The sequence below is a fragment of the Leptinotarsa decemlineata genome, unplaced genomic scaffold, assembly GCF_025532065.1.
Source record: "Leptinotarsa decemlineata unplaced genomic scaffold, Ldec_3_MD MMD2_tig00078422_RagTag_RagTag, whole genome shotgun sequence".
Lineage (NCBI taxonomy): Eukaryota > Metazoa > Arthropoda > Insecta > Coleoptera > Chrysomelidae > Leptinotarsa > Leptinotarsa decemlineata.
The window spans coordinates 4,831,065-4,852,369 of NW_027412747.1; the positions used below are offsets into that span (position 1 = coordinate 4,831,065).

The 21,305-nt window shown below is 34.2% G+C and overlaps 1 protein-coding gene across 4 annotated transcripts in view; it reads right to left on the reverse strand.

Moving 5' to 3' along the window:
- Positions 1–1,066: 1,066 nt before the first annotated feature.
- The window catches only part of LOC111516200 (cytochrome P450 4C1-like), a 221,581-nt gene continuing 201,342 nt past the window's right edge, over positions 1,067–21,305 (reverse strand). For 3 of the 4 annotated variants that reach the window (XM_074186176.1, XM_074186175.1, XM_074186178.1), the window contains 3 exons: positions 15,777–15,942; positions 6,068–6,247; positions 1,067–1,389 (listed from right to left, as the gene is read on the reverse strand). In XM_074186176.1, the coding sequence (XP_074042277.1) occupies positions 1,226–1,389; positions 6,068–6,247; positions 15,777–15,942 (510 nt within the window). In that variant the 3' untranslated portion in view covers positions 1,067–1,225. The remainder of the gene's footprint in view (positions 1,390–6,067; positions 6,248–15,776; positions 15,943–21,305) is intronic. The other variant, XM_074186177.1, reaches the window with a different exon arrangement.

The window sequence follows — 21,305 nt, forward strand, 5'->3', positions numbered from 1 at the left end:
GCGAGTTGTGAGCATTTACCCCCTTTTCACACAAATATTGAACTTGCAGAATATTTTAACCTAGCTAATACAAGTGTCGCAGTTTTTGTGAAACCATATATAGTGAAAATCATAAAATGAAGTGTATTATTTGGTTTTGATATGGAATTTCATCAAGTATTGGCCAGTTCTATTCAATTATTATTACCCGATTGGTTGCGAGCTGTAGCTGGTTTCTCAAGCAGATTTCGTTTTGGCGTTAGAAAATAATGAAGTACGTATAGTCAATAGTTGTTGATTTTCCACGAATGTATTGAAATGGGGAATGTTCCTCAGTTTGGGTTATTATAGCAAATGAAAGTTTGAACAAAATAAAGTTGAGTTTAATTCATGAGTATTCAAAAGTATTCAAATTGATGTTTCAAATGTTGGGTTTTAATTTTCAAAAGGATTTGTTTCTAATTCACATATTGGCAACAGCGCCTATATCAAGTTGAAATAATGTATACGTACCTAAATATTCTATTTAAAAAAGGAAAATTGTCTTTATAAATCAACAATTGAGGCAAAATATGAATTATAGTTCAATATCACCTCCACAAGCTACGTAAACAACAGTTGTTCTGTTATTTATTCATATAGAGTAAGATAGGTTAGGTGCACAAAATGTAATATGTCACAGAATCTCTCGGAACTCTGAACATAACTAAACAAAACAGCACCCCTCTGAAATATGTCATCTTTGTTTGTCTCATATAGGTAACAGATTCATTGTCCTTTATTAGAAACGAATCTCTTTTTCAAGTATTCAAATATTTTTTTTTTTTTTAGAGCTCTTTTATGAAAACTACTTGATTTTCGTCAGGAGGAACATTCCCCATTGGCAACACTGATTACAACTGTACAAGTCTGCCACGTCAGCAATCGCATACTTGGTATATGGATGTATCAGTTCTGATTCAATTCGTTACCTAACTGGGGAGATCACCGCAGTTAAGTAACTAACTGGGGTTATCGCCCCAGTTAGGTCACGCACCACTGCGCTAATGAACCCATTACACTATCGATTTTTATGAAGAAGAAATCATGAAATTTCAATAATATATTTCAATAAGAATATTTATACTCGTGGAAGTTTTACATTTCTGAGGTGGAACTCTCATTTCATGTTCAGATAAAAAAATGATGGCTTCTAATTCCTGATCCTTCAAACACACTTTGAATACATAAACAAATACAATAATTTCTACTGTCTGAGTTCCAACCAAAATTTTGAGCGATCTTTCAATTTACTGAGCATATATAATTTCACTTCTATCTCCTCTATGGATTTATATTCACTGAATATCTTGAACTCTCTGATAATCGTTGCGATGATAATTTTCATGCTGAAAATAGCGTACTTCCATCCTGAAAGAAAATAAGCATTGCTATACTTTGAGCTTTGAGAGAGGCATAATGTGATACTCAAACAGACTCCGACATTTTCATATGAACGTGAGAGCTTTTATGTCTCTGGAGAAAATGTTATCTACCTCAATCTTTACTGCTGCATAGATCAACGAAGCCCAACAAATTTGGTATGAGATATAATGATCGAAGCACTCAATGAAAATAAGGCTTGCCATATCCTTTCATTACAATGCTACTCGTAAGACCTTTCCCAAAAATATAAAAGTGGATATCGTTGGTTATCTTTCAGAAACCTTCACCATCAAATCTATTAGTTTGAAGATTGTTGACAATGCTTCATGGTTTCATGTTCATTAGTTCGTATTTCCACTGTGTAATATAACAAAAAGTGATTTGAAATCCCCGAAAGAATCAATAAAATTGAAAGATGAGCTGAAAAATAACAATTATATTAGGCAAAAAAATTGAAATTATAATGAAACACGTAAAGAAGCAAAGGGTACTTCTCGAGACACTAGGTTCTTGGAAGTTTAGCCATCTTGAATGGATATTGATCCCAAGGCCACCATGAGTCCCGAAAAGGAAGTCGAAGCATCTGAATAGATGACAGTCGATGACCTGACGGAGGAGGCACCTAAATGCAGCGAGGCTGCCTCCCCCTTGCGGGGGAGCAGATGGACCTCTAAAAGCATCCTCAACTCCAACAACTCATTGGCAAGAACGTTGGAAGAAAGGTAAAAATGAAACAATGCAACCTCCAACAAAAAAAAGCGGCAACGGCAACACTATGTCGCCACCTTGATGTATTGGGGGATGCAATAGCTCTGATCCAGGAGCCCTGGATTAAGAAGAATGAAGTAACTGGTTTCAGTAGCCTAACTGGTCAAATTTTCAGCTTACTAAGCAATCAGCAACCTAGGACTGCTGTTTACTTTCCTAGAAATTACAGAGCTTTTCCTATGGCAGAATTTAGCACCTCAGACGTCACTGCAGTTAAAGTGGGTTATTCAGATGGAAAAAAACAAATATACGGCATTTATACTCGCATAGAAATGGAGGTACTACTGAATCTTTGCTTCAACCAGAGAGTGGAGCTTATAATGAGTTGTGACTCAAACTCTCACCACTTGAGCTGGGGCAGCATGGATATCAACACCCGAAGTACCTGTATGAATTTATAATTGAGAAAGATTCAACAATCTTGAACAGAGGCACAGAGCCGACACTTATCAACGCTCGTAGTCAAACATTAATAGATATCACGCTGATGACAGCCAAAATATCAAACAAAATCCAGGACTGGCAAGTGTTGACCATATTTCTATGTCAGACCACCGCTGGTTGTTCTATACGGTATGCCAGAATCACAGGACCACTGTAAAATCCCGTGACCCAAAAAGGACAAGTCTCTACAATCGACTCTTGGAAGGAGCTCTGCGGGAAACAGAGGTCCTGACTACTGGCAATAATGGAGAACTGAAAAAGTACACGGTGGCTATCTAAAAAGAAATAGACATTGCCTACAAGGAATCCTGTCCATTGAGGATGGTTCAAACAGATGGCACAACCAATACATGGTGGTGCTTTGAACTGGAACACCCCAGCAATACAGCGAGAAAGACTTCTTCAACAAGGCAAAACGTACAAGACTCGGAGAGGACTGGGGTGAATATTTCAAGCCAACCTCAGAGAGTTCAAAAAAGTCTGCAAACAAAAACAAAAAGAAGCCTGGAGAGCCTATTGTAAGGCAGTCGAAGACTTTCCACTAGCTTCTAGACTACAGAAGGCACTGTCAAACGACCACCATAAGAGTATTAGCCTCCTGGCGGGGGAAAATGGCGACAAAGCCGCCAACCTGCAAGAGAGTGCTGAGATTCTTATGGAAACTCACTTCACAGGTTCTGTCTTTCTTGGAACTACGAACTGCATGGAAGTACCAACAACACCCCCACAATACGACTAGAAATCTGCTAGTGCAGTAATTGATGTCACCAGGACCTGACGATAAAAGACCAGCCCTACTTCAATGGGGATTGGATATTCTCATACCGCACCTGGTTGGAATATTCAGAGCTTCCCTAGCTCTGACGTATATTCCCAGTAAGTGGAGAGAAGTACGAGTTATTTAGTATTTATAACCAAACCAGGAAGGACGGACTACACATTACCAAAAGCATTAAGACTAATTAGGTAGTCTCACATCGTTCTTTTGAAAAGCTATAAAGAGGCTATGTGAGCAGTATATAAGAGATGAAGTACTAGTTCACAACCCACTCCATCCATATCAGCATGCATATACTCCGGGAAAGTTTACTGATTCGGTCCTTCACCATGTGGTTGGCAGAATCGAAAGATCATTGGACGACAAAGAATCCACCCTGGGTATATTCATTAATATCGAGGGAGCGTTTGATAAAACATAACAATCGAAACGTCGTGAAGTAATTTGGCTTAAAATCTTTCGATTTCAATTTTCACTCCTTGTTAATATTCAATTGTTGCTTCAATTTTCATTTCTTGTGAATTGTTCAATTTTTAGTGGTTGCTTGTATTTTATTTCATTGTAATTTCAGTTTAATATAATTGTTATTTTCTAGTTAATCTATTCAATTTCATTGATTCTTTCACGGATTTCGAATCATTTTATATTATAGTGGACAATAGGAGTCCGAATTATTAGAAGGTGTCAAATCTATTAGTCCCTAAGGATTCTGACTTACTTCAATCTTCTTTTTCTATTCTACATCAACGCTGTCTAACTCCAATATTTTATTCGGTTGATGGCAGTACAGTAGACTTATGTCAAATCATATGTTCACCGCCAACGAAAAGTTTTATATTCCAACGAAAATCTTGGAAAATTGCAGGATGGAGTGAGAAAAATCTAGTAGATATCAATTTTTCTATAACTGCTCTATGAAAATCATAGAAGAATTATCGTCCTCCAGATTTCTAGTTATAGAGCAGATATTTGTGTGGCAACCTGTGTATGAGTATTATGTGGATACTAAGCTTCCTATGAAATCGCTTTCCTACGGCTGCAAGTATAATAAGCCATCCTGTCAATCTCACCCCTATTTTTATTATACTCAACAATATCCCATGGTTTATATTTGGCATCCACTTTTTTGTTCTCAACTGTAACTATTTTGCCAGACACTGAGTGTTTGACATCGAAATACGTGATTTTCAATTATATAATTTGAAGAAATCATAAGAAAATAAAATCGTGGAAGTATTTTTAAATAGTTACCAAAAAAATAAATATAAAATTCAGGTTATTTCATAACAGAAATATATATTATTAGCAATTTACTGGAGTTCATGTCCAGCGAAAGATCACCACCACACTGAGTGCTTGGCATTGAATGATGTGATTTTCAGTTATATAGTTTGAAGGAATCATAATAAAATGACGCTTCATTCTTCAACAAGCATTCAAAGCTACAACGATCCAAACTTCATAGTAGCTCATCCTATCTGTGTTGGAATTATGCGCTGGAAAACATTTGGTATTCACGGGTACTTACTCTTCAAATCCTTGAGTCGTAAGACCTAAATATCTTCTTGCTCTCATGGTCGAAAGAAAGTACAACACCGATTTTTCGTCAGAATCGCAAAAGTGTCGCAGGTGGTGATAAAGCACTCTTAGGGCCGCGTTATGTCGATGAATATAGGCTAAGACCGCATATGCTGGACGTGCTAACAGCAAGTGCATCAGGATTTCAGGCGTCTCGCGGCAGGCCCTGCACCTTGTGTCTGGAACTTCTAAACTCAAAACGCGACTGCGGTAAACTGAGGTGTTGAGAACACCCTGCTCTCAAGCCATTAAGAACCACACAGGTTTCAACTTCAGCCGACTCGACCTAAGGCGCTCGGCGCTTTGATAAGACGAGCACATCAATGTTGTTGAAGAAGACCCTAGGCATTGGCCAATCTTTGTGTTGTCACGGAAGTGAAGAGATCTCTGTGACTTTTATATATGCCTTTTGATTGGTAACAGGCTCAAGCAGCTGCCCTGAGAGGAAATGCTCCAATTCCTGCACTCTCACGTTCGTAGATCGTGCAATTTTCTGCTTGATTTTTAATTCTATCGTAATTTCTTTTCAGAATTCTTTTGCTTGATTCAATTGGTATTTTCAGCTATTCTTTTCAATTTTGATTTTCATATGTTATTTTAGAGCTTTTGAATCATATCATATCAGACGATGAAAGTCCAAATAATGAAATTTATATTAAACGTTGTCAACCTCCTACAAACAAACGGGATTATTATGTTGTACAAGACGGTGAAGCAGGTCATATCAACCACAACAATGCAATTGTTCAAAGTTGTTCTTTATGAAATATGATGACTGCGCATAGAAAACATTGGTGTTCCATGAAATAAATGTTATATCCCAATAAAAAATTTGTATTCAGTGTTCAAACGGAATAGAGTGAGGAAGTTGAAGCTGCTTGTTCAACTTTACTATGCAAACATTTTTCGACATATAGCCAATGGAAGTACCTACTTATTATATTACAAATAATTATAGTCACATTTATTAATGTGTTGCAATTTTGTTAACTATCATATGAAAATGCCTCAACTGAATAATGTTCAATTCAATATTGAGAGAATACTGAAAGAAACGTTTCAGATTTTTTGTATCACAGTTATAGAAATATTTACCTATACAATTCCTGGGACCGTATGAGAAAGGAATGAAAGTGCATGGATGTCTCTTTGCTATTTCATCCGGTGAAAATCTGTCCGGATCAAACTTCAGAGGATTAGTCCAGTATTTTGGATTTCGATGTATGTAGTGAGGAGTGAAATAAACAGAACTCCCCTTTGGAAGAATTACGTTCCCTGCGGAATGAAAAGTATGATGAGTGATATGAAATAGGCTGATCTGATATGCGAGGAACACATTTCATTTCTATAACAACTTGTTCCAATCAAAAGACTTCAGGCATTGTAAACCACGTGAAGTTTTTTTTATATGGATACGGCGTAAATATGTTGATAACCAGCGTTTGCCGAAAAATCTGTAGAGTAGAATTTCATGCCTGAAAGTAACAAACTTTTACTTTTCAATTGGGACGAGTTTTTCATGAAATCACGTAACCGATAGTTCTGGTATCCAGGAAAGTTTTGTAGGGTTCTTTCAACAGTCAAACGAGGGAGTGAAAATTATCTCCACTCGAAACATCACTCCTTTCTTTAGAATGTTACTACTGAAAGTTCCACAATCTGAATTCCTTCTGAACAAACGGAGGTAACAAATCGACAAAGGGAAATAAGAATTATCTCAAACTCTCATATAAAGATCGATAATAACAATATATGTGTTTCTTCAATGAATGGAAAGATTAAAACTTCAAAAAATGGAAAAATGAATATCTTAAGAAACAGGGAGGAAAGTTCCTAGTGTGTATACGCATGTTTTCAGGAAAATCGATTGAAAATTGATCTGGTGTCAATTCCAAAATTCCTATGTGAATACTTCATGACCCCAAATTGGAACGAAAATAAAATAACCAAAGTTCATCAATATGACATAAAAATTTTAGAACTAACATGAGGATACGAAAAGTAATTCAAGCGAAATTCCTCATAGAACGCATTGACTTTTCAACTGCAAAAAAAATCTGAAAGTGAACTTTTAACTCCACGCCAACAAGAGAGTCCTCATTGATCGGAATATTCTGTCTTATAAAAAAGAGTATATAGGTTCAATTCTATTTCTACACCTGCAGTATAGAAGCCCTGCGTATTATTGATCATGAACCAGTTGAAATTGTCCATCGGCAAAGTATGAGCCAATAATCCAGTCATTTAAGCTTAAATTAGGTAAGAATCTCGGAATTCGAGATACCCAGCTGTAAGTCTGTAAATACTTGTATATTGACACCCTAAAAGTTGTCTCAAAACCTACATATGGTAGGGTATAAGAAACTATTAAATTTCAAGGTCAAAGGGCACAAAAATCGGTTTTTTGCGCTTTTTTTGGAAATATCTCATTTCCTATGGGTTTTTTGCTATTTGTATTCATCAACAATATTGTAGACTACAAAATACTCTACAAATTTTGTTTCAAAAAATTTTTTATATGGTGAACCGTTTTCGAGATAGAGGGCAGAGAGCGCGCGGTCACAGCATCACTTCAGGTCAACCGGTGCCTCCGGTCGAAAACGCGCCATATATAGTTGATGAACTATCGATAAATCAATGATTATAAATATTTGTCAATTTTTATTAACTATTATGTTATATTTTATCATTTTCTTCATGCATTAAATCTATATCTATTCAATAATACTGATAACCGTTTACTAAAATTAAAAAATAATTAAGTGAAGACCTGCTGCACTTTCAAAAACGTATGAAGTTTGTTTCGATGAAACAATGGTTGTACCAGTTACTCAAGAAAAATTTTTATCAAATCGAAATAACAAAGATAAGTTCATTAATATGTTAATTGAAAAATTACAAGCTGCAAATATTACTACTAAACAAGCCAGGGATGATGCGGATGTTCTTATTGTTGAAACTGCAATTGAAGAGTCAAAGTCTGAAAAAACTGCAGTTATAATAGGACAAGATATTGATTTACTTGTCATTTTAATTGGGCGTACACTGTCTTACGAACAAGAAATTTTCTTTAAAAAAGTTGGGAAAGGTAATTTAAAAACGGAGATATACTCGACTAAAAGTTTTGATAATTATCCTCATTCTAAAAAACATATTTTATTTCTGCACACATTAAGTGGCTGTGACACAACTTTTGCGCTTTTCAAAAAGGGACAAAAATCATTTTTAAAAGTTTTTGAGAAACTGACAAATTCGGATGAACTAGCTGCAGCATTTGAGGAAGAAAATTGTTCGGCCCAGAGATTATTAGAGAGTGGAACTCAAACCTTATTGGCAGTCTATAATGCTCCGAAATCTGTGAAAAGTCTGGATCATCTTCGTTATATGCATTACGTCAAGTCTACAAAACTTGTGCAGCTTTCAAATATTCCACCAACAAGTGCTCATCAACATTTCAACCGTGTATATTATCAAGTTCAAACTTGGTTAGGACATGATTTGGAACCCCAGGTATGGGGTTGGGCAATGCGAAACGATTTTCTGGAGCCTATCATGACAATTTTACCACCTGCTCCAGAAGATTTGCTAAATACAATTTTCTGCAACTGCAAGAGTGGTTGTGGTTCGCGATGCGGATGCAGGAAAGCGGGCTTGCAATGCTCTTTAGCTTGTGACCAATGTAATGGGCAAGCTTGTCTCAATGCTCTACCATATCAGAGCGACATTAACGAAGATGGAACCTTTGACCCCGAAATCATGGAAGAACTTGAGACAAATGTCGTTGAAGACGATAATGAAGACCAGTTCGAAATTTACCAGCAGCCAGAAGACGACGATGGAGAGAAAGAAGATGATTGAAATTATAAATTGTAGTTTTTGTACCCTTTATTCCATTTCTTTACTTTCAATAAAAATAAATGTATTCAATGATATTTTTTAATAAAAAGATTAATTCATGATTTATTTGTTTTTTTTTTCATCATATAAGAAGTTATAAATATTAATTAGGCTAAAATTCAAATATAATTCCTATATTTTCATTAACAATTCTGCAATTACATGGGCAGGTAAGTGTTGTTAAATAACTTAATACTGAAAAAAAAAGTGGATAAGTTAGGAAAAAAAATGATAAAATATAATATAATAGTTAATAAAAATTGACAAATATTCATAATCATTGATTTATCGATAGTTCATCAACTATACAGGCTGATTCACGGTGGATGGCACATTAGACGTTTCTGGTGAACCAGACAACGGATCACTTTAAAAATTCAATGAAGGGCATATTCGGACATTCTCTAGCCAACTAAAATATTTTCGACAATGCGGTGTTGCCGCTTCTATTAGAAAGCAGTAGCAACTTTGATTTTTCAAATAGAACACTCTGTATATAATATTATTTTTGGAATCTCCAATAATTGCCCGACAACTTTTCTTGATATTTCTCTATACCTATCTGTTACCGTTTTCGAAATAAAAATTAATTTCAATTTTTTTCTTCGAAAATCATGACTTCTAAAAATGCCAATATCTTTTAGTTAAGAAGTACTATGATATCGAAATTTGGTTTGGAGTTAGGTGATAATAGACACTTTATTCACAGTAAAAAAAAACAATATATGAATATATATGAATGGAGTGAACAAGTGATTAAGGATAAGTACAAAGTACTTGTTTCCTTGAAATTAACAGATAAATAGACAAATAAAAAAGGAAAAATATATGTATAAAAATTATCAAATAGTAAAATTTTGAAAAAATACAACTCTAAAACTAATATATATAGTCAGCTTAAATTCTATAAAGAATACAATGCAAATAATACAAAAAAGTTAAATGACATACATTGGTTGTTCAAATAGTTGGGAGATCATATTCCTTTTATTTTCATTGATATATTTCTTTAACTTTTTCTTGAAGTTTTGTTTACTTTTACATTTTTTTATATCTCCTGGTAGGGTATTATAAATTTTTATTGAAACATAAGAGTATGCTCTTTGAGTTTTTGATTTTGTAGCATGCGGTAGGATGTGTTTGTTACGGTTTCGAGTATTGTATTCATGGTTAGGAATATCAGCTTTATGTTTTTGAAGGTGGTATTTCATATTCACACAAAGGTAAAATAATTGCCTGATATCCATGATTTTTATTTCTTTGTAGAGGCTATCAGAGTTGTATCTAGAGCTTTTCTGTAGCATTAATTTCAAGAACCGTCTCTGTATCACTTCTAGTCGATTGAGATGGGTTTTAAGCGCACCACCCCAGGCTTCAATACCATATCGGATATGACTTTCTACGAGAGAGGAGTATATTACTTTCATTTCTTCTATGGGTAAGTAAGTGTTCAGATATTTGAATTTATATAAAATGGTTTGGAGTTTTTTGGTCACGTATTTTATATGATAATCCCATTTGAGATGTGTGTCCAGATATATTCCTAAATATTTTGTCTCAGTTGTAGTATTAAGTTTTAACATTTTTCCATCTATATTTATTTCTAGGTGGCGAAAAGGAGGGATGCCAGATTTGTTGCAACTGAAAGGAAAAACGTGGGTTTTTTCGAAGTTGACTGTCAATAGTTTGTTATCGAACCATTCTTTAATAAATTTGAAATCTATTTCTGTAGTATTTTTTAGTTCCTGCCATGATGGAGCTTGATAAAAGATAACGGTGACATCAGCATATCCTACGATATCACCTTTACTAGCAACTGAGAACAACTTGGATACTTCCCACACGTCAGCCTAATCTCCGTTACTTCAATACAGGGTGGTAAAAAAATACAGTTTTTTCGTTTGCTTGAAAAAGTTGCTGAAATTTGATTATTTTAAATGGAACACCCTGTATATTATTGAAAATTCGGAAAGCTGTTGAAATTTGCTTTCTTTCAATGTATATCATACCTATATCTAACTAGTCAAGTTTCGGACTTGTGAACATTTATTTGTGAAAATGTCCCTTCAGAATGGTATTTCCATTCGGTATTTGGTAAGCAGGCCATGATTACTATTTGACAGTAGCGTTGTGACATTCTCCTAATAATATCGACATTTTCGTCACTTCAGAAGTTGCAAATACCTTCAAAACGATGGAACAAAACTATTCAAACGAAGTTCTTATGAATTTGTTTATTATTTTTGACAGTGTAACAAAATTATCAGCAGAACATGTAGAAAGTTCAATGAAATGTATCCGAATCTACCGCCAATGAACCTCAAGAAATTTATACGAATTCAGAACAATTTCAATATGTTTGGATAAACTTTAAAAAAGCACCAAGAAACTTGAAATTGGAAATATTGATATGAATAATTATAAAAAAGTAAAACAATCATGTGGAATATTTCAAAATATGTTCGAATCGCTGGCCGTTCACTTTCAAGCACTTTAAAATGCGGGTGTTGACTGCTTTCGTGGTGGCAGATCTGATTTCATTGGGATCCAAATCTTCAAATGTTTGGGCAATCCTTTCTAACAATTCATCTCTCGAACGCACGGGTATTTTGTAAACTTTTTCTTTAAACATTCCCCACAAATAAAAATCTAATGGATTAAGATCGGGTGATCTCGCTGGCCAATTCCATGGTCCCAAGCGCCTCATCCACCGATCGTCAAATAGTCTATCCAGTTCAGCGCTCACTTCTCTTGTGCAATGTGCAGGAGCTCCGTCTAGTTGGTACCAACAGTTTCGATAATCTTCGAGTGGCAGATTATCCACGAAACTGTCTACAGTATTCTTCAAAATATTCAGGTAGCTTCTGGATGTTAATGACTCCTCGTATATCACGTACCTCAATTTGTTGTCCATCAACATGCAGAAGACATTAAAACTGAATTTTTCTTGAAATCCGGCTTCTTTTGTGACGTGAGGATTTTCACTGAACCAATAATGACGATTTTTTCTATTGAAAATCCCTTCTCTCGAAAATTTCGATTCATCAGTCCAAATAATTTTATTTAAAAAAAGTGGATCTTCTTGAATGCGTGTCAACAACATTTCACAAAATTCTACTCTCTGTTGAGGATCTTGAGGCTTCATTGCTTGAATTTTGGTGAATTTATAATCATGCATTTTATGTCTTCGCAAGATTCTTTGACCCGATGAATATTTTATACCCAAATCTTCTTCAGCACTTCTTATCGATGACTCGGGAAATGCGTGAAAATATGCTAAGACATTAATCTGGTTGTCTTCGAAAGTTACGGGTCGAGGCAAGTTTCTTGGTGCTTTTAAAGTTGATCCAAATGCATTGAAATTGTTCTGAATTCGTATAAATTTCTTGAGGTTCATTGGAGGTAGATTTGGATACATTTCATTGAACTTTCTACATGTTCTGCTGATAATTTTGTCACACTGTCCAAAAATAATAAACAAATTCATAAGAACTTCGTTTGAATAGTTTTGTTCCATCGTTTTGAAGGTATTTGCAACTTCTGAAGTGACGAAAATGTCGATATTATTAGGAGAATGTCACAACGCTACTGTCAAATAGTAATCATGGCCTGCTTACCAAATACCGAATGGAAATACCATTCTGAAGGGACATTTTCACAAATAAATGTTCATAAGTCCGAAACTTGACTAGTTAGGTATAGGTATGATATACATAGAAAGAAAGCAAATTTCAGCAGCTTTCCGAATTTTCAATAATATACAGGGTGTTCCATTTAAAATAATCAAATTTCAGCAACTTTTTCAAGCAAACCACCCTGTATTGGAATAACGGAGATTAGGCTGACGTGTGGGAAGTGTCCAAGTATCACCTAACTCCAAACCAAATTTCGATATCATAGTACTTCTTAACTAAAAGATATCGGCATTTTTAGAAGTTATGATTTTCGAAGAAAAAAATTGAAATTATTTTTTATTTCGAAAACGGTAACAGATAGGTATAAGGAAATATCAAGAAAAGTTGTCGGGCAATTGTTGAGATTCCAAAAATAATATTATATACAGAGTGTTCTATTTGAAAAATCAAAGTTGCTACTGCTTTCTAATAGAAGCGGCAACACCGCATTGTCGAAAATATTTTAGTTGGCTAGAGAATGTCCGAATATGCCCTTCATTGAATTTTCAAAGTGATCCGTTGTCTGGTTCACCAGAAACGTCTAATGTGCCATCCACCGTGAATCAGCCTGTATATGTCGCGTTTTCGACCGGAGGCACCGGTTGACCTGAAGTGATGCTGTGACCGCGTGGTCTCCGCCCTCTATCTCGAAAACGGTTCACCGTATAAAATTTTTTTTAAACAAAATTTGTAGAGAATTTTGTATTCTACAATATTGATAACAAATACAAATAGCAAAAAACCCATAGGAAATAAGATATTTCCAAAAAAAAAGGGCAAAAAACCGATTTTTGTGACCGTTGACCTTGAAATATAATAGTTGCTTACACCCTACCATATGTAGGTTTCGAGACAACTTTAAGGGTGTCAATATACAAGTAATTACAGACATACAGCTGGGTATCTCGAATTCCGAGGTGAACTTACTATAATGACTGGACTACAACGCCAAAATTCAACGCCAAAGTATAAATCAGTTGAAACCATACAATGTTAGTTGAAATGGTCCAACGCCAAAGTATTTTCTCAATCAGGATTTCAACTGGGATGAGAAACCACTACGTATCATTTTGAATGGTGAACATACAAAATATTTTCTTCATTACTTCACTCAAACAAATCAAAGTGTGATAATTTTTGAAGCATTATGATCTCGAAATCAAAAGTTTCGGAGAATTGAAGTGTGATGGTATTTGAAGAATCTCAACTCGTAATAGCAAAAACTCTTCCTCACAATTGGCACTTCACCAGTTTACCACATTTCTCACAATAATACTAATCTTCTCATTGCTCAATTATTATTTTGTCTATGATTTGACACATTTGCAAATGAATCTGTGATTTTGTCTTGCATTGTTCACATTTTTTTAAATAAATATTAATGATCTGCCACATCAAAACCAGTCTACAGTTTTTGACAACATAATCACAGTATGACACTTAACATACACACAGAGTTTAAACGCATAGATAGTATGAAGTGAAGCTCTTCTCAATAAAAAGTTTAATGATTTGGTGACTATTATCTACGGTGGTTGCTATTATCATACAACATTCGAGTATGTTGATGAAACAGATTGATTTATTCACAAAGTTATTTTATCACGCAACATCATGTAGGCACTCATGATGAATATTACTATAAACGAATTGAGATGATTGACATCAAATTGTATTTTCGTTTTCAAATCTGGCAAAGTCAGATGTTATGTGAAAAATATCAACAGAGTTCAGTTTTATGACATTATTATTCCATACTGCATAGTTTATTCTACATAAAATTAAATCGAGTCAATTGTGCTGGAACGTAATACTTCCATCCTTTGATAAAGTTCGATCTGATAACTCTCATCAGTACTGTTGCATAACCACTGTACTGTTTCAGTAGCGTTCGAAAATACTGCCAATATACGAAAATGTTTTGGAAGAGGTGTTTTGAGAAATACAAGAATTTAATTGTCACCCAAGTTACACTCTATCGAATGTTGAATAATCTCTAGTTTTTCGGTCCTTTCACCGTTTTCACTAAATATTGATATTGATTCACTTGATAACAGAAATTGAATAATCAAAACTTTTCTGTTTCATTTCAAGATTTTGATTAATAATTTTCTGAAGATGACAACTTGGTTGGTGAAACGTGCGTCAAGAAAAGTATTCAATTTCTGGTGATTGTTTTTGAATTAAGATCATTGAACTCATAATATGTACTTGTATTCAAATATAAAAATGAATATTCTGAAGAAAGATAACTTTTTCTGGAAACAGGCTTTTCGGTTTCCTCCTTGTCAATCGTTAATTATGAGATGATGGAAACAAGATGATACCTACATAGATTTGTAGTGTTGGGTAAAAAATTAGTGCTTCCTCTCGTTATGTTATCCAAAACGAATTAAGAGAAGAGTCCAGTCTCAAAACTTTGAAGTACACTATTGAGATGGTAGCGTTTCAGTAAGTGACATTTTATATCAATTCTCTTTCATATATCATATTATGTTGCAATCCTATCGATGAAAAATTTCAATTTTATAACAAATGATGGTAGTACAAACTATAATGAAAATTATAATCTAGAACATAATCTTTATTTTTAAGGATCTTGTTGTTTGCAATTGGGGCCCACCCAGCGGTGGGCCCCTGCTATATCTCTCCTGGAACATGTTATTAATAAGTGAAATTTTCCGGGATGGATTTGACAACCAAAAGTCAACCACCTGAACAAAGCTGAGTATAGAAATTTCACTTTTGCCATCGATCAGTCAATTTGTACGCAAAACTAACACCCCAAAAAACAAGTAGAAACATAAACTGTTTATGAATAAAGTATTATTTGAATACGTTTATGTGAATTTTCATCAAATATGGGTCAGTTCCATACTTCATTCAAAGTTAAAATTTGCAAAAACGTTGTAAGCCATTGGAACGATTCTGTATCTGTAATGATGACAAAGTTACCACACTGATTCGAATCAACTTGTATGTCAAGAAAATGATTCCTGACCCCATTTCATCAAGAAATAATTAATCTAACAAAGCCCAGAGAAATTGTCCCCCCCATCACCGGTGTATAGACCTGTTTCTATTATTGCCTGTTCCGAAAGTCAAACTTTGACTCAACTCAGTTTATTAAATATCATTGAAAAAGTGATCAAAATGAAGAATGAAATGCACTTTTTCACAACCCATGGAACTATTCATGTACTTGCTAGGAATCAACACGATTTCACACTCACCAAGATCTATATCTTCCTCGATTTCTCTTCCGAAAATCGTTGCCACTGGAAAAAGTCGTAGATTTTCTTTAATTACCCTCTCCGTGTACTTCATTTGGGGTAAATCAGAGGCTAGAATAGTACGATCAGGGCCCAGGATATCGATTATTTCCTCATAGACTTTTTGCTAAGGGAATAAAAAACGTTACTCAATTATGATCAATCATATGACATTTTTTTGAAATCATCGAGAAGGTACTTATTTGATTATGGAAAATCTGTATTTTGAAAATCTATAATGATACTGAATACGGAACACACGCTAATCAACTATATACACGAAAGAGAACATTTACTGAATCTGACGATACAAAGCAGAAATGAGAGTTTCTTACATTGTCTGAAATAGTGTTAGGTAACAGATTTTGAATCTATGGAAGAAAGAATTAAATCGAATTCAATGAAATATTGAAATTGTTGAAAATAATATTATTAACTGTACCAAAATATTCGGATGTGTGAGTTGAAACAGAAATAATATAAAAAATCATTGAAAGTAATGGTAGAATGAAACAGAAAATGAAAGTGTGAGAACGCTAATATATAAGAACCTGACTGAGTCATGACCGAGTCTTGATTAGATGGAAGAAAATTGTTCTGTCTAATGAGTAAAATATCAACAATTTGCAAACTGAAGAAATACCGGGTGAGACAACAAAATTTCCTCGGTCCACTGCTATCAGAAGAAACAATTTTTCGAACTGCTCGATTTTTTTGCAGTCATATCGATGAATACTATCTTTCAAAATTATTTTTCCGCATACTGGGTGATACAGCCGAGCGTGGCGAACCAAAGTTATATTTTTTTTTTGGTAGAACAGACAATTTATGAAGCATTCGATTCCATTCAATTTTTTTATCTCTCTAAGGAAATTTTGTTTTCGAATTTTCATTGCGGCATTGCCAAGTTATTCCAGAAAAACCTAGTTTGCAGACAATATTTTTTCAATACTTCACCCGCATGTCTACATCAATTAAATGGATTTTTTTTTGGAATAGGTAGTCAACATCAGTATAATAATTTCTGGAATCTCAACTTTCGAAAACAATATATAAGGTGCTCGGTAAAACCGGTTAAGTTTTATTCATTTTCAAACAGACATAATTCAACTTTTTCAAATGGAACACCCTGTATATTTTCATTTGTATGAAATGTTTCAACATGTCACTACATTTTTTGTCGGAAGTATACTAAACTTAAAACAGATATTTTACAAATCATACCAAGTTTTAGTAATTACCGTAACCATAAAAAAATGTATTTTCTAACGTTCACTTACTCAATTTTTTTTTCGAATATCGCTGATCTATCGCTAGTACATTCATATTTTTCATGCCATTTTGTGATAGTTATCGGCGGTTTCAACGGTAAAAAATGCGTAAAAAACCTAAAGGATATTTATACCGCTTTTTTATTCAAAAACCCTGTTATCCATGATGGATATCAAAAAATGAATATCGGAATTTGTCAATAATGCCATGTGTTGAAGTTTTTTTCGCGTGTAGATTGAATCATTTTCATTATGAATTATGTATTGGAAGATATTGTGCAAAAATAGTCTATGCTTTGGGGAAAATTGATTCACAAAGGATTTACAAAGAGAAGTTCCCCGAAAGAAGAAAACCAGATGGAAGAGCAGTTCAGGCTCTAGAAGGAAGATTTGAAAGAACTGTTAATGTCAATCACGTGAAGTTCGCACGTGTCTGCCCTTACAGGGCAGAAGAAAATACATTTCGAATTGATCTTCACCTTGTTGAAAATCCCAATGTGAGTATCCAAGAACTGAGCAGAGAATTAGGATTTTCTCAAACTAGTGTGTTAAATTTCATCTTTATCACATGCAATTAATGAAAAAGTTTGAAAAACGTGTTCAATTTTGCCGATCAATCAGGAAAATGATTTTTTTGATTTCATGTTATTTTCTGATGAAGCTACTTTTCATAAAATGAAACTGTGAATCGGCATAAAATGCATTATTATGAAACGGAAAACCCTCATCAACAGCGTTGGTCACTGAATGTTCGGGGAGGAATTCCCGGAGAAAGTTATCGATCCGTATTTTTTGGATTGGCATCTCACTGGAAGAAAATATGTGAGATTTGTTTGGGATGAGTTATTGAATTCATTGGACGGGGTTCCATATGAAACAAGACTTGGAATGTGACCAGAACAAGGCTTAGAATGTGGCTACAACAAGACGGTGTACCACCATATCTTTAAACTGAGGTACGGGAATACCTCAACGATCATTTCAATAAAAAATGGGTAGGTAGGGGTGGGCCTGTGACGTGGCCACCCAGATCTCCTGACCTTACTAAAATGGATTTTTTATGTGGTTATATCAAATGAATTGTCAACCAAACTCCTCCAACATCTGAAGAAGACACGAAACGAAGAATTACTAAAACTTTCAGGAAAATCCCAGAGGATATATTGGAACGTGTAGATAATTCTTCAAAAAAAGACTGATATTATGTGTTGACATTCTGAATAATTTTTGTAGTCCTCTATTCATTAAAAAATTCAGAAGTTATTGATTCATATTGAAAAAATGTTGAATAAGTGAACGCATATGATTGAGTTTTTCGTGGTTACAACAATCAATAAAACTGGGTATAATTTGTAAATAATCAGTTGTTCGTATAGTATACCTTTGATAAAAATGTGGTGAAATGTTGAAACATTTCATGAAAATGAAAAAATACAGGGTGTTCTATTTGAATTACGTCTGAAAATGAATGAAACTTGACCGGTTTCACCGAGCACCCTATAAATTGTTTCCGAAAGTTGAGATTCCCAAATTATCACAGTGATGTTGGGTAACTATTCTTAAAAAAATCCACTCAATTGCTGTAGATATGCAGATGGTGATTTAAAAAAAATATTGTCTTCAAAATAGGTTTCTCTGGAAACACTGGCAATTTCGCAATGGGAATTTAAAAACAAAAATTCTTGAGAGAGCTGAAAAATATGGAATCGAGTGACGTATTAATACACAGGGTATTTCATATAAAAAATATAACTTTGGTTGGCCACGTTCGTCTGAATCACCCGGTATGCGAGAAATCGAGTTCAAAAAATATTATTCATCGATATGAACGCGAAAACAAATTGAGGAATTTGAAAAATCGTTTTTTATGATAGAAATTGACCGAGGGAAACTTGTTGACTCTCCCCGTAGAACAAACCAATCTGTTTGAAAATCTGTTTAAAATCTATTTTCTCGTTTACCAGCTGTCGTACCCCAACAAACGACAACCCTCAGAAGTCGGAGCGAGCTAAGGACGAATGAGGTCTTACCTTTTTACGTGTTATTCCTAACAAACAAAATCAAATGAAAAACTGAAAAAAAAATGAAAATGAAACTGGTTCAATCAGAGTAATCCATAATCGTGTGTGGCACTCGATAAGATTTGTATCACCGGAGATGGCCTTCCACGAGATTGAATAATGCTTGTTCGTTGTGTGAAAATTTTTCAAATATTGTCAAGTATCTAATCAGTGTTTTCAGATTCGAAAATGAACTTATATAGGAACAGTTGTAGAAATGTTGTTTTTTTTGAAATATATTTACTATGACCTTGAATTAACATTATTTTCGACTATTTTCATCTTCAAATAGATGGATCGCAAGATATATATTGCTTCTTGAAAAACCATCAATTTCTTGTACATTCTGGTGGAAATTCTGAATGAACATATTACAGAATGATTCATTCAGTGATTACAATTACTTTGACCTATCATTTTTTAAATTTTGGATAGTACAAATTTTTGTAAATTTTGAATCGCGTCCAATGGGCATGATTTGGTCTTTCATATGATCATCTCCGTAAATTAGAGTCAGCGCTGAGAGTTTACTTTTGGTAAATTATTTTTATTATTCGTTCTGAGCTATTTCGAGAGGCTTCAAGGTGTTTTTTCACGCCTATCCCATCTATGCCGTGTCATAGAATAATTGGGCAAGTGTATAATATATATTTCTTATTGTCTGTTGGTCAATAATTTTCGAAATTTGTCTGTATATATACATGTGCTATCTGCTTCATTTTGTTAGTAGTTGGATGTGATAATCCCGTTATTCCTAGATAATTAGAACGATTCACATGAATTGATCTATTTTTTTGGCCCCAGTTTTGTCATTTGAGGAGGGAACATATTTACTTTCACCAAATCTATTTTTATAAAATGTATATCAAACCATTTCACCATGAACAGTGGACAGTGTGATCCGCAAAATACAGCACTGTTCTATCAACATATAATCAAAACAGTACCTATAGTTCTAACTATATAAAAACCAAAATACTTTTTTTGTGACTACTCTGCATACTGCCGATTCTCTTCATTCGGTTCACTCACATATGAGTAGCTATGCAAAAGAGCCAGTGCTGGTCCGCGAATTCCAATGTTAGACTTTTTGAGTGAGTAAGCAATGGCATCTTTTGTAGATCGATCTTTCAAAATACGAATTGTATCTTGGATAATGTACCTACTATTCTTATCAAAAAAACCAGAAGCCTTACTTTTAGAGCTTTTTCAAATATTTTACTCAGATTTGAGATTTTGCTTATAGGTATATGGTTGCAATAGTAGTATATGGTTACAATAGTAATCTTGAAGTGGTTTGGTTTGCAAAAGTTTGAAAATAGGAGGAGCGATGTGTTCAAGATTTTTTGTTGTTATACTGTCGAGTCTCAGAGAGGAAGCATTTCACAAACTATCAATAATATTGATTTTATTGATTATATTTTATTTCAACACCTTTCATTTTACACAGATAACAAAACAATCTGAATATAAAGAAGACTTTTTTATCCATTTCATCTCGTAGATTGTAAAATAACAATTATTTGAATTTCTGTTTCCGCAGATCTGGGATGCATCTGAGCAGTGTGCAACAATACTCCATGAATCAAATAAATCATGTAGTTTTCTCGTTCTATAGTGTTCGAAGTGAAATGATGAATACTCGTATTCTATGAGAAGTGATGCACAGACAGAGATGGATATTCAGTTTTCCCAACGTCTTACTTAGAATTATTGGACGCCATTTGTGAATACACCCATTTCAAGGGATCGATCTCCCAGGTGATAATATTGCTTGCCTTTTAAACTGAAACCGATAGAACGTTTGAAAATCTGATTTTGAAAGGGTCTTTTCTGTGCCTCTCTTCACATGAAGAACACTTATAGAGATGATTTTGATTCAGATTCCATTCTGAATAATCATCTAACCAGGCACATTCACTCCCAATGAGGTTTACATAATTATATAAAGTCATTTTCTGAGTTTGTTGAGTTTTTTTTCACTATTCATTGAGTCGTCAGGATATTTTTCAGAACCATATCTCTTCTGTGTTTTAATACCATAGTTCTACCAGGTTATTCGTTCAATCGATTAGTTAGTTGTTCAATTTGATACAATTTGAGTTATTCGATTTAATTTGAGTTTTACACTGCTTATTTGACTGACGTTCGAAACTTTG